General features: G+C 48.3%; 1 protein-coding gene across 6 annotated transcripts in view; it reads left to right on the top strand.

Annotated features, from left to right (window-relative positions):
* Mapk14 (mitogen-activated protein kinase 14) overlaps positions 1 to 12,163 on the top strand; it is a 62,343-nt gene extending 50,180 nt beyond the window's left edge. For 2 of the 6 annotated variants that reach the window (XM_036167282.1, XM_036167280.1), the window contains 2 exons: positions 4,892 to 4,970; positions 9,956 to 12,163. In XM_036167282.1, the coding sequence (XP_036023175.1) occupies positions 4,892 to 4,970; positions 9,956 to 9,971 (95 nt within the window). In that variant the 3' untranslated portion in view covers positions 9,972 to 12,163. Of the gene's footprint in view, positions 1 to 3,678; positions 3,759 to 4,891; positions 4,971 to 9,100; positions 9,275 to 9,955 lie in introns of those variants that run through there. The other 4 variants (XM_036167279.1, XM_036167278.1, XM_036167281.1 and 1 more) reach the window with 4 other exon arrangements.
* Positions 12,164 to 13,565: the final 1,402 nt, after the last annotated feature.

The following is a 13,565-nucleotide window of genomic DNA, read 5'->3' as shown; positions in this document are numbered from 1 at the left end:
ATATGCTAATAAAACTGAGAGCTGAGATTCCAGTTCATTCCAAGAGATTAATGGGCAATGTGTGTGTCTGCTTCTGAGCCCTGGCGTCTCTGAAATTGCCCACACTTTCAAGCTCTTCTCACTTCCTGCTGAGTCTGCTCTCTGAGCACTTAGCATGTGCTAGTCTTGACTTCATCTCTGAAGGGTTAACTGCTCTTTAACTTCCATCGAGGGGCACGGCCTAGTAGGGTATCTTCCCATGGGGCTCCTGTCCCCACCCTCAGACCACACAGAGCAGCTTGCTCCACTCCTGACAATCTGCAGATGACTCTGAGCTCCTCCAGGAACCTTGGTCAATACAGTGACACCATGAGGGAGCCACTTAGAACTCATGCTTTCTCCATGGAGGCCTAAGAAGGTGACTGTGTTTTTAACTGTTGGTCACTTTCTGAGGTCAGAAACTTTGAGGAGGCTAGGAAAGCCACCCCCACTTTAGGGAAGTAAACTGAGGAGCCAAGCCCTGCCCTCCTCGGTGCTCCTCCCACCACTTCCCAGTACAGGGAGCATCTGCCCAGTTGGGTAGCAGGAGGCAAGCAGCCAGCACATGGGTTTGGTTGTTCAAAACCAAACCCTCACCTGGCCTGAGAAGATCAGGACCCAGCATGTGGTGTGTGGCTGTACATAAAGAACTGTGGAGCTCAGAGCAGCTTTGAAGTTCTGTTCGAGGGGTGTGAGAGGGTGTACTGGGCCCATTTCATTGTGTTTCATTTACTTGTTTATGATAAGGAAGTGAAAACCCAGAAGCTGTGACTTGCCTGAGTCATGCTTGAGTCACTGGGCAGAGGCAGTTGATCTCAGATGTTCTGGTAATAGGAGCTGATCATCTCATGCACTTGCACATTATTCTGAAAGTCATTGTCAGAAGTATTGACCACAGCCAAAGAGTGCTTTTGAAATGCAGGAACTGGGAATGGAGAGCCAAAAATACGAGGTGGTGTCTAGAAGAGGTAGGCTTCAGGTTTTGTTTTAGTGTGTACGGAGAATGGTTGGTAAGAGGACCGTGGGGCAGAGTGGGGCTTGGAAAGGGGCTCAGCTGGGTAGAGAAGAGTGCCGAGGTGCCCGTTCCCTCCCTGCCGGGGTTACTGTCAACAGCTCTGCATCCCTTCATCCCTCCACTCCACCATCAGCCTCGCAGGTATGTGCCGCTTGCTTAGGTTCTGAAGCACACGTATGGGAAAGGTAATGCATGCCCATCACTAACCCATCATTGATGTCTAAGAAACAGTGCTGCTGCATGCGTGGCCTAATAGTGAGATGTCGTTATCTTACCATGAGATGGACGAATGATACATTTCAACAGTTCTAGTGCAGCCCTGGGCAGGATAAACAGCCTCTCAGTAATACTCTGTCAAGTGTAGTAATGAGGAAGGAGTTCCCTCCATAATCGTCATGAGCGGGTCAAGGTAGTCTGTGTGTTTAAAAGGGTGGGCAAGGTTGATTTCACGTTGATGACAACACCCATTATACCAAGTGTGATGGTACAAGCCTGTAACCCCAGCACTTAAAAGGCAGAGGCAGGCTGGGCGGTGGTGGCGCACACCTTTAATCCCAGCACTCGGGAGGCAGAGCCAGGTGGATCTCTGTGAGTTCGAGGCCAGCCTGGTCTACAGAGTGAGTTCCAGGACAGGCACCAAAACTACATAGAAAAACCCTGTCTCGAAAAACAAAACAGGGGTTGGGGATTTAGCTCAGTGGTAGAGTGCTTGCCTAGCAAGCTCAAGGCCCTGGGTTCGATCCTCAGCTCCACAGAACAAACAAACAACAAAACAAACCAAACAAGGGGGGGGGGAGCTAGTGTTGTGCTGTAGCTCAGTTACATCAACAAGGCCGTGGGTTTCTTCCCCAGGACCCCAGAAGGATGGGAAGCACATAATACCTAAGTCCAGGTGGAAAAAAGCTGAGTGCGTAAAATTACTCAGAAATTTTAAAAGGGACTTTAAAAGTAAGTTCCCGACCCTCACATGGAGGGGTCTGATCACCTGTTTTGACAAAAGCAGAGAAACCCGAGTCCTGTGCATGCCTTTCCCAAGGAGAGAGCTGGCAGGTGAGACCTAACTGAATCCTGCCCTGACTGGTTCTCCCTGTGACTGTTTGTTCTTTCTCGTAGCATGCAGAGTATTGTTCAGTATGTATTTTGCTTGAAGATAAGTCTAGAATCTGGTAGAAGGAGCCAGCCCATCTTTAGGCTCAGGTAGAGGAAAGGCAGATGTTATCAGTAATCTGACATCTAGTAATCTGGTGTCGACCACAGTTCCGCACACTTGAGCTAATGTGAAACAACGTTCAGGGGAGCCATGAAGGAGTGAAATTGTTTGGTGTTTATTAAAGATGAGGCTTCAGCTAAAGGATCGACTTGATACTTAAGAAAGCAGAAGAGAAGCTCACTAAGTCACGCTAGATTTAAAATACTACCATCACTCTACTTGAGAGGGAGTGCAATCAACTGGCAGTGGGTTCTTAGAGTTTAGAAGCTGTAACGTATAACTGACGAATTGTGTTGTTATTGATGGCATGGTTAAAGGAAGTTTAGAGTTGACCTAGCATGTGAATAAGGACACCGAGATGGCTCAGTAGCAAAGGGGCATGAATTGATTCCTAGAACCCACACGGTGGGAGGAGAGAATTGACTCCTACAACTTAGAGGTCCACTGACCTGCATGCATGAGTGGTATGTGTTCCCCTCGCCGCCACACACACACACACACACACACACACACACACACACACACACACACACACACACACACGTAAAAATGTAGTGAGTAAAGTTGTGCCCGTCAGAGAAGCACAGCATTTTGCAGTTAATATGCTCACTCATTACAGGCATGGGGATAACCGTGGCGTGCTCTGACACTGTCACCAGCCTGTGGCTTCTGTTTTGCTTTTGCCATCGGCTTCCTAATTGTACCCTTCTTCACCTGCCTGTGTGTGCGTGGCGTGCTTTTGTTTGTCTGCTTTTATTTTTTATGAGACATAGTTTCTCTGTGTATCCCTGGCTGTCCTGGAACTTGCTTTGTAGACCAGGCTGGCTTGAACCCACAGAGATCCAGCTGCCTCTGCTTCCCGAGTGCTGGGACTAAAGGTATGTGCCGCCACCACCCAGCTGTGCCATGCATCTTCTATGTACCATTGCCAGTGTCTTTGAGACTTGGCATAGCTCAACACACATGCTCCCGGTGGTTCAACTTGTAGGATGTGACTCCTAGAGAGTCTGTACCTCAGGTAGATGTAGTGGATAGGTGAGTTTTCCAGAGTTTCGTCACCATTGCCTCCGTCTTCTGTGTTTGCCACTGTGGCAGACAGGTTTCGGCTATTGGTACTTGACAGCAGTTCTCTGGCTAGCATCCTGGGTCAAGGAGCAGTCTGCTGCTTCCAGGGAACTTGAACTATTTAACATTAAAGTTGACACTTAGGGAAAAGCTAGTTTTTATGTCTGCATGGCCTCTCACCGGCTACATGCCTAAAAGCTCCCGCCATTCTCCAAAGAATGTTTTAACACACGGCCTTAGGCTCGGGCTTGGGTAGGTGGGAAAGAGTTGTTTTGTTTGGGGATGGCTTTTTGACTTTAAAAACGAAAGGCACAGCTTGAGTTGATTTTTGCACTGTGTGTTTAACAATACCCTTGACTAGGCATCTAAGATATTAACCAGCTTCAGCAGATAATGCGTCTGACGGGGACACCCCCTGCTTATCTCATTAACAGGATGCCAAGCCACGAGGTGAGAACAAATAGCATGTTCAGGGAGGTCTGACTCAGAGGCCACCTTCTCACTGTAGTGTCCGTGTATAACCGGCAGTTTCTAATGTCACCAAATGCTTGCGTGTGCCCCGAGGACTGCTGAGGCAGTGACTGGCTGTGTGCTAGCGGAGTATTGACACTTGGGATGAAATGTCATGCAGACTGTGAGGCAGTGATACTGTGTAGGCTTGTAAGTAGGAAGCAGTGTTCCCTTGGTGTTTGGTTTTCTGAATCTTGTGCTTGAGGCACTGTGTGTCTTTGTAGGTGTGTGTAGTTAGGATGCGCTGCAGCTTCTTCACAGGTGCATGGAGCAGAGTGCACTAGCATGCTTTCCTGCCCATCCATTTTTAATGACCAAGAGAGGATTATATGCAAGTGCACACTATAAAATGCTAGTTGGGTGTGCTTTTAAAGACACAAGCAATTCATAATAAATGTGAGCACTCAGATAGAATCAGGTTCTTGACCAGTTCATAACCATTTAACCTAACTCCAGTTCATAATCAGTGGAGACTGGGGTACTTCTAACGTGTCCTTAGTGTTTGGGAAACCAGGTTAGCAAACGAACAAACTCTCATGGCAGCGGTGTCTGCATTTTAGCCCTAGCTGAACGCTCTTGTTGTTGGTATTGAAGGATTGCTTCTCTGGGTGGGATGGGTCTTCTTACCTTTCTGCTCCCTTCCTTCTTCCAGTCTGCCTGGTTAAGTAAGAAGGGATTACAGCCAGGTGTGTGTGTGTCCTACAACTTGATTTCAGAGTAGAGGGTCTCTGCTACAGTACCAGCTCTTTCACACTTAGCTGATTAGGAAGGCAGTCCTGGAAAAGACCACTTCTTAGAAATCTCTGTTCTGTTTTTAAACTTCCGCTCCTGTGGTAAGAAAGCTAATGAGAGGGTGGTTGGTTGGTTAGCAGTCTCATCCACGTGAAACAGAACTGTGGGGAGACAGCAAGAATAAAGTCAGTGGCTACAAAAGAGGAGAAACTCCGGCATGAGCATCTGGGACAGTGATGGGCACTGGAATGGGGTGGGCCTCAGCTCAGCCACTGGGCCACTGACACTCTGAGAGCGGTAACACCACTGAACCGTCATTCTGAAAGTCCATGTTTTTACAGGCAAGAAACTACATTCAGTCCCTAGCCCAGATGCCGAAGATGAACTTTGCGAATGTGTTTATTGGCGCCAACCCCCTGGGTGAGTTGATCATGTTCATTTTGTGACATAGATTGGGAATGTGGAGGTTTGTTCTTCAGGTGTCTTTTGGGTCTTAATAAATATGGCTGTTACTGTCTGTCTGTACTGTCACATTTAAAGAAATCATGCCATGGGCTTGTGTATATGGTGGTGGGAAGGAGAAGCGCAGCAGAGAACAGCAGGGAATTATGGGGACATGAGGTGGAAGGAAGGAGGCCTAGAAGCAGGCCATGTTCCTCAAGCTCCTGGGGCCGGGTGGGGCCCAGCTGAGGACAGACTGCACAAGTGCAGGTGCACGCTTAGTGCCCAGCACTGGGCCCTGTTGTCCTCCATCTCACAGACGCTTCCCTTTTCCTCTTCTCTCTGCCCCTCAGGGGCATAATAACCAGCTGTCTTTGCAGAGTTAATTTGCCATCTCAGACTTGGGGAGATGGCTCATTTCCTTCCTGCCCCTATTACCTCTAGGATCTCTGGCAAACAGAAGTGACAGTGGTAGCTACGAACATGTTTTGCCAGGGCCTGGAGAGATAGCTCCGTGGTTAAGAGCACTGGCTGTTCTTCCAGAGGATCCAGGTTCAATTCCCCGCACCCACAGGGCAGCTCACAACTGTCTGTAACTCCCATTCCAGGTGATCTGGCACCCTCACATAGACATACATGTACATAAAATAAAGAGGTGTGTTTTGCCTTAGCTAAAACTCCAGTTATTATTCCTTAAGGATGGGGCTAATACATGTTCAGGTGGTTCCAGGACAGTGTGCTGGCTGAGGCTCTAGTTCCTTACTCTGCAACGGTGTCGCAGGCAGTAGTAGACACAGAAGGGCCAGACCACTGCCTCCCTGCAGTAGGAAGGGAGGGAACAGGTGTGGCAGCTCGTGTCCTGACCTCCTTACATTCTTGCAGATGTTCCTGGAGGGCTCCTTTTAAAGCTTACTGCACTTCATTAGTCTATGTGGGTCATATCTCTTTCTGTGGGTTCCAGAAGCCATGCACCAGAGTTAGTTGTTGCCTTTGGAGAGCTGATGGCCATGGCAGTGGGTTCAGAAGCTGCGATATGCAGGCGCTGCTTCCCTTTCAAGAATGTCATCCATAGCTCGGTGCGAGAGTGGTGGTCCTGTGGCAGGAGAGGGGCCACACTCACTGTGGCTGTGGCTGCTGTGGTCCTGTGGCAGGAGAGGTGCCTGCACTCTCGGAGGGAGTGTTCCAGCCTAAGCTACGTCACTCAAGCCTCAAGTGTGCAGGATACTGAGGGTGGGTGGCTTGTGGTCTCCCTGGCATGCTCTCACTAGGCCTTCTGTGACATGCTTGAGCTGCATCATTCAGGTCTGTGAGGTCTCTGTGATCTGTAAGCTCTTGGGGATGTTAGGTGATGGAGTGTGAGTCCACCTCAGCACCCCACATTTTAGATGCAACAGTGCCCCCTGTCTGACTCTCTTATCTGCCTCAAAAGGATGTCTTCTGCTTTTGATTGAAGTCACACGTCCTGATAGGTGTCCCCATTTAAACACTGAAAAGAACTGGCTACCAGGAGTCAGAAATCTGGTGCTCAGCACAGCCTGCTCATATCCAAACGTGCCTCACAGCCCATCGCCAAGTGTTGATGTCTGAGAGAACATGCTGTGACCGATCACTAGCTGGACCGCACACCACCGATATAAATATTAACAGCCCTGTTGTCAGTCACTGGCTTTGCATCACTGCTGTTCTCAAAACACAACTGAGAACTTCGTTGCCCTTTGATCTTAGTGTCTATTTCTGTCTGCCACGATCCTTGAAATCTTTTTCTTGCTTCTGACCTGGTTCTCCTCTAAGTGCATTGGTCCTCAGGATGTGTAACTTTTTACCATAGGGTGGCAGGCACCCACCCATTTGTGTTCAGTATAAAATCAACAGATTTGTAGAACACGAAAAGAATATCCAGGCAATTCACCTGGTGCTTTAGTGCTGTTGAAGATAGGGTCATTTGACCTATTTTCTGATCCTCTGCTTTCTCACGCAAGTGCTGGGATTACAGCTGTGCACCACCATGTCCCATGTATACAACTCTGGGATTACAGCTGTGCGCCACCATGCCCCATGTATACACTGTTGGGATTACAGCTGTGCACCACCACGCCCCGTGTATACACTGTTGGGATTACAGCTGTGCACCACCATGCCCCGTGTATACAACTCTGGGATTACAGCTGTGCACCACCACGCCCCATGTATACACTGTTGGGATTACAGCTGTGCGCCACCATGCCCCGTGTATACACTGCTGGGTTTGGAATCAAAAGCCTTGTGCACACTTGGCAAGCACTCTACAATCTACATCCCAGTCCCTTTTTAAAGTGTAGACTCAAGAATCTAAGCCAACATATGCACATTTCCTGTTTCCTCTGTACACTCAAAGCCTGACTCTAGAGTTCAGGCTGCAAGATCTGTGATCACTTGATAAGTAGAGGGACATCACCTATTCAGGAGGCTTTCCTCCTCCTCAGAACCCATTGCCCTCCACTGTGAAGAACTCATCTGGGGCTGGAGAAATGGCTCTGCCATGGGAGCTGGCAGACATGCACTGCAGTGCATAGAATTAAAAAGGAAGAACCTGTGGTGTTTGGAGAGCCTTTCTGTCTCATTGATAACTGTTCAGGATGGCATTACCCAAGCAGAACGTCCTCCTCAGACAGAAGTAGACAGCTCTGTTCCTCAGAGAGAAAAATCAGTAATGCTAAAACCATTATTGAAAGTAACTGATACTCACCAGGAGTCAAATGTTCCCCCAGACTCCTCACTTGGGGAGAGGAGAAAGATCTTGAGATGCCAGTTACCTTTAGCTGCACTGGCAGCGGAGCAGGTTGCCCCTCCTGTTCAGAGCATCACCTGGGCATGTTCTTGCCCAGTGTGCCTGACTTCATCGTTACCAAAGACTGAAATCTAATTCTGGATTTTGATAAATCTAAAGGATAGAGGGAAGTGGGAGGGTGGTATATCAGAGCTCAAAGAAGGAGTAACAGCCTGTGATGATGGCTGTCTGTATCCCAGTGCCCAGGAGCATGAGTTCAAATCACCGTGGACTACATATCGAGTTTGAGGTCAACCTGGACTAGATGAAACGGTTTCAGAAAAGCTAGAGAGAGCAAGCCCCATCAATGAGTCATGGCTTGAACAAATGAGTTGTTGGGAGACAGCTTTGGTACAGTTGGAGACATTTTACAACGAGCTAGATTTGGAGTTAATGACAGTGCTCTGGTCATGTAGGACGATGTCTTTGTGCTGAAATATTTGGGATATAAAGTGTCATCTCAATAATCTTAAAACAGTTCAGAGAACCACAGAAGTATGTGAAAAATAGGTCAGATATGGACTAATGTCCCTGCATGGGGCATGGGTGCCCTGCTGTTTTAACGTCTATTTCTGTATTTCAAATTTTCACCGTGGAAGTCTTAGGGACCAGATACCTTTGTCGAGTATCTTTTCTTCTGCGACCCTCTGGGAAGCCCTCAATCTGCTAATTGTTTGACATTCTGGGTGAATATTTATTCATTATATACCGTAATGTAAGTTGTATAGTATAGGAAGGGGTAAAAAAATCAAACAGCAGAAGCCTTCTATCAAACAACCTGCCTCACAGATCAGCTTTAGCCGTTGGCCTCCATCTCAGTAGTTTGATGCAGTGTCACTGTGGTGTGGCAATGCAGGAAAGCTTGGTCAAAGCCTCTGCTCTGTTCATTTGAAGAGGTTTTTTGCAGAGGTGGGGGGTGAGAGAGGGTCTCACTTTGCTTGTCCTGGAACTCGCTATGTAGACCACGCTGGCCTCGAACTCAGATCCACCTGCCTCTGCCTCCTATGCTGGGATTAAAGGCGTGCACCATCCAGCGCAAGTTTTTTATTTTAATTTTCCCTTTACTAGTTTGTTTTGGTTTGTTTATTGCCTGGGTTTGAAACCCAAGACCTCAAGAATGATCAGGGGAGTACTTTGTACCTGCCCAGCCCAGTAATGTTAAAATGTACCAGCTACATTCGTGTACACACAGGAAAGGGATTGCATACAGGGGCACACACCTGACGGGATTTTTTTTTGTTTGCATATGGAAGGAGCTTGCATGGTGGTGGCACTAATGTCATGTTTTCCTCTTGTGTGACAGCTGTGGACCTGCTGGAAAAGATGCTTGTTTTGGACTCAGATAAGAGGATCACAGCAGCCCAAGCCCTGGCACATGCCTACTTTGCTCAGTACCATGACCCTGATGATGAGCCTGTGGCTGACCCCTACGACCAGTCCTTTGAAAGCAGGGACCTCCTTATAGATGAGTGGAAAAGTGAGTCCCAAGGTGGCTGGGATGGGCCCAGGAGCTTGACTTCAGTTTGTTCTGGGTTTGTTTGGTTTTTGAGCCAGGGCTTTTCTCTGTAGCCCAGGCTGGCCTCAAACTCAGACCCTCCTGCCTCTGCCTCCCCAGTGCCGAAAGGTGTGTGCCAGCACGCCAGGCTTATTGGACCTAACGCCTCTCAAATATACACACATGTTCCACCACTGAACACATGCCAGGCTTATTGGACCTAACGCCTCTCAAATATACGCACATGTTCCACCACTGAACACATGCCCAGCCCAAGAACTTATTTTTAAAAATCTTTTCTGGGTGATTCTCAATAATCAAAAGCCTTGGGAAAAATAAGAACTCATCAATGGCAACCTAGTATTGTATACACACTTGTGGTTCCAGCACTCAGGAAGTAGATTTTCAGGTTTAAGGTTGTGTAGTTTGAGGCCAGCATGGGCTACATGAGAGCCTGTCTTAGTAAAGCCCTGTTACTACAGCTCTCTGAAGTCGTATCCTGGGTCTGTGCACACTCCTGAGCAGTGAGTAAGTGGACAGGGTAGTTCTCTTCACGTGAACCTAGCTGCAGGTCAGGAGCAAGGCAGATATGAAGGAGTGTCTGCCCACAAAGACAGCGGTCTCAGTTCTCACAGCTCGCCCTTCCTTCCTTCCCTGTCATAGGCCTGACGTACGATGAAGTCATCAGCTTTGTGCCACCGCCCCTTGACCAAGAAGAAATGGAGTCCTGAAAACCTGGTTTCTGTTCTGTCGATCCCACTTCACTGTGAGGGGAAGGCCTTTTCATGGGAACTCTCCAGATATCATTCAAGTGCCTCTTGTTCAAAGATCCTTCATGGTGGAAGGGGGTGCATGTATCCACATAGTGTGTGTGTGTGCGTGTGTGCGTGTGTGCGTGTGTGTGTGTGTGTGTCTGTCTGTCTGTCTGTCTTTGTGGGTGGTAGTCACTGTGATAGCAGTGACTTCGTGAGTCGTGAATGCTCCATGGCAGCCTCTGCCTGCTTTCTCAGAGTCTGGGCAGGCAGATGGGAACTGCTATCTTGTTAGGGATGTATTAAGTGCAAAGTAAGAAATATTAAAATATCCCTGTTCCCAGTTACACTTTTGCCCTGCCTTTCCCACACACCACAGTGGTACAAAGAGGCTGTGTCCTCGTGTCCCGTGTGTGTCCCCCATCCCTCCCCCTGCCCCCACTCCACCCCCTGCTCCCCGCCATGCAGACAGCCGAAGAGGACCTGGGCTCTTGCCTGTGATTGGCTTACTTGCTAAGGTGGTCCTCAGAGCCTGACAGGTGTGTTCACAGCTGTCAGTCAGTTTGTGCCTTAAAAGGAAAAGGACGCATAGATAGTCACAGAACCGCAGCTGCTGACGTTCTGAGCCAGGCGAGTGCACAAGGCTGTTGGGTGGCCAGTGGTGAGCTGGAAGAAACCAGGCAGCCTTTGGGGAGGCTGTGTGTGTGTGTGTGTGTGTGTGTGTGTGTGTGTGTGTGTGTGTCTGTCCACCTGCCCTCCCTCTCCTAGGAGTGAGTGGTATCCATGCTTACCCTTCACCTCAGTGCAGAGGTCTCCAGTGCCGGGCGCAGGTTCCCGCCGTCACCCGCTTCCTGTGTGCTCTTCACATGTAGCAGAGTGCAGGTGTTTGCATGCCATGCTCTTGGAGCTGCACAGCCCATGTCTGTCCTTGGGAAGCCCAGGCCGGCACGTGAAGACTTCTGGCGGTTCTAGTCCACGTTGCCTCAGCTGATGCTGTGGGCAGGCTACTGCCTCCTCACTCCAGCGCTACGTTGTGTTGAACACGCTGATCCTCCAGGTGCTGTGGTGCAAGGATACATGGGACGGACAGAGCACCTGAACTCTTGCTTGCTGTCTGACCGTCACCAGTTCCAGGGAAGGAGGCCTCTCCTGAGAATGTCCCCAGCCCTGAAAATCATGTTCTCCTCACTCGTGATAACCAGCTAAGAAATGCTGAACCACAGTGAGGACCAGAGGCTCGTGAGGCTGGGGCTCCTTTCTCTGTCCTTCTCAGAGTAGAGTTGTTAAGAACAAAACCGTGAGTCAGTGGCGCCTCTCCTCAGAAGGGTCCTCCCAGAAGCTAGACACTGACTGGTTCTCGGTCTTGGTGTTGATTAGGGAGAAACAATTTTGTCTTGGAATTTTGTATGTTGTAGGAATCCTTAGAGAATGTGATTCCTTCTGATGGGGAGAAAGGGCAAATTATTTTAATGTTTTGTATTTTCACCTTTATAAAGATGAAATCCTCAGGGGTGAAGAACTGTTTGCATAATTTTCTGAATTTTGGGCACTTTGTGCTATATGAGGACCCATATATTTAAGCCTTTTGTGTAGTAAGAAAATGTAAAGCCAATTCCAGTGTTGGCCGTGACAGGTCTTGTATTTAGGTCAAGGTGTCTCCATTCTCTGTCAGTGCAGGGACGCATGCTCCAGGCAAGCAGGGTAGGACCCCAGATCATCCAGGGCCCAGAAGGAAGCAGACTGGCCAGGCTTTGCCACCTCAGTATGCAATTCGGCTCCTCGCCAACCCAGCAAGATGCGTTCTAGTGGCCGTGTCTGGTTATGAAGGCAAGTGTGATTTCCAACAGAATTCTGCTCGGATTACTTTATTGAAGATGTCTTTGCACATGTGACCATGCTGTGTTAAGAGGCCATGCTCCAGGGCCCGGACTCACTGGAGCTGGCCGAAGAGCTCCTGGCATCCATAGCCAAATGCTGCCATCTCCAGTTTCTCTACCAGAAGACAATGGAATGAGGGAACTGCTGTTTTGTTTGTATTCATGAACGTGGCTGTAGTTCCAGATGCCATAGGATGTCAGACAATACCACTGGTTAAAATAAAGCCTATTTTTCAAATTCAGTTGGTTCCTGTTCAGTGTGGTTTCAGCATGGCCTGGCATAACATTCTCTGTATAAAGCTGTTTAGTAGTTGACGTGTGGAAGAATCATGTCTTTGCTTTAAGTGAGGTGACACACACACGGAGTTGAACAGCATATAAGAACGGCCTGGGCTGGGTCAACAGACACTTGTGCCGTCTTCAGTGAATCGTTTGCACATTCTCAAAGGATTGAAATGGTCAGAATATTTTTGTAGCATGCATGAATACATACATACTCAAATCCTAGTGTCCAAAAATAAAGTTTGATCAGAGAGTGCATACCCACAGATTATCACTTGTCCTCTGAGGCTTTCTTGCTACAGTGACAATTGGAGTAGTTGGGACAGACCACAGGGTTTACCCAATTACCTGCTTAACATTGACCCTTGTTGGGTTTACTGACTTGTTTGTTTGTTTGTTTGTTGAGACAGGGTTTCTCTGTGACCTCTCTCTGTAGAGGCGTGTGCCACCACCGCCTGGCTGCTGATCACTTTTTAAAATGAATTTTAAATTGCTTTCTGATTAAACATTCTAAGACTGTCTGTATGCTGTATATTTTTAACCTTAAAATTGCCAGAGAGAAGGCTGGGTGTGTGCCTGTGTGCATAGGATCGTAGTACATCTGTTTGACTCTGCTGTCCTCACGCCCCTGGAAAATGCTCTTCCAAACTAGTGAGCTACGTGGTGGGATTACAAGGCTGCAGGGTCTCCCAGCCAGGTTCTCTGGCTTGCTGGAATGGTTCTCCAGCTATCTTGGGAGGACAGTGAAGGAAGCACTCAGTTGGGCGTTTTGTCCTCTGATGGCCAGTCTCTGGCTGCCAGCTGGGAATAATGTCAGTTGTCTCATGCAACACTAGTTGTAGGCTCCATTCATTTCCTCTGGAGGGTGAGAGAAGATGGCTTCAGCCAGCGTGCCTGTGTGGGTAGCTCTGGTAAACTCAGCTGCGCCAGCATGATGACTTGGAATAAAGAGGCATGTCACCAAGCCCGACAACCTGAATTCAATCCTAGGGACCCACGTAGTAGAAAGAACTAACTCTCAAGTTTCATCTCCATGCTTAGACAGAACTTTTAAATTAATAAAAATCAAGCCGTTTTTGGAACTAACAAACCTGGACCCAGCTCTCCTGGGGTTATGAGAGGGCCTGCTTAGACCAAGGAGAACTGATCCAGAAATTCAGGTGAATGCCCATAATACGGTAACCAGAGCTTCTTAGGATATAGATGGGAAGAGGAAAGAGTAGCGCTGTGGTTGCTGCTGTTGCCCCAAAAACAGCTAACAAAGGTGTGTTCTTAATTTCCAATCTATATCCGTGAACAAAGAATGATCTCAGTGTTTGGTTCTCAAATGGGACACTTAATGTCTTCCCTTATCCTCAGTTT

This window comes from Onychomys torridus, chromosome 18 (assembly GCF_903995425.1).
Source record: "Onychomys torridus chromosome 18, mOncTor1.1, whole genome shotgun sequence".
Lineage (NCBI taxonomy): Eukaryota > Metazoa > Chordata > Mammalia > Rodentia > Cricetidae > Onychomys > Onychomys torridus.
The sequence above is the reverse complement of the archived record's forward strand: the minus strand, read 5'-3'. Positions and strand labels throughout refer to the sequence as shown.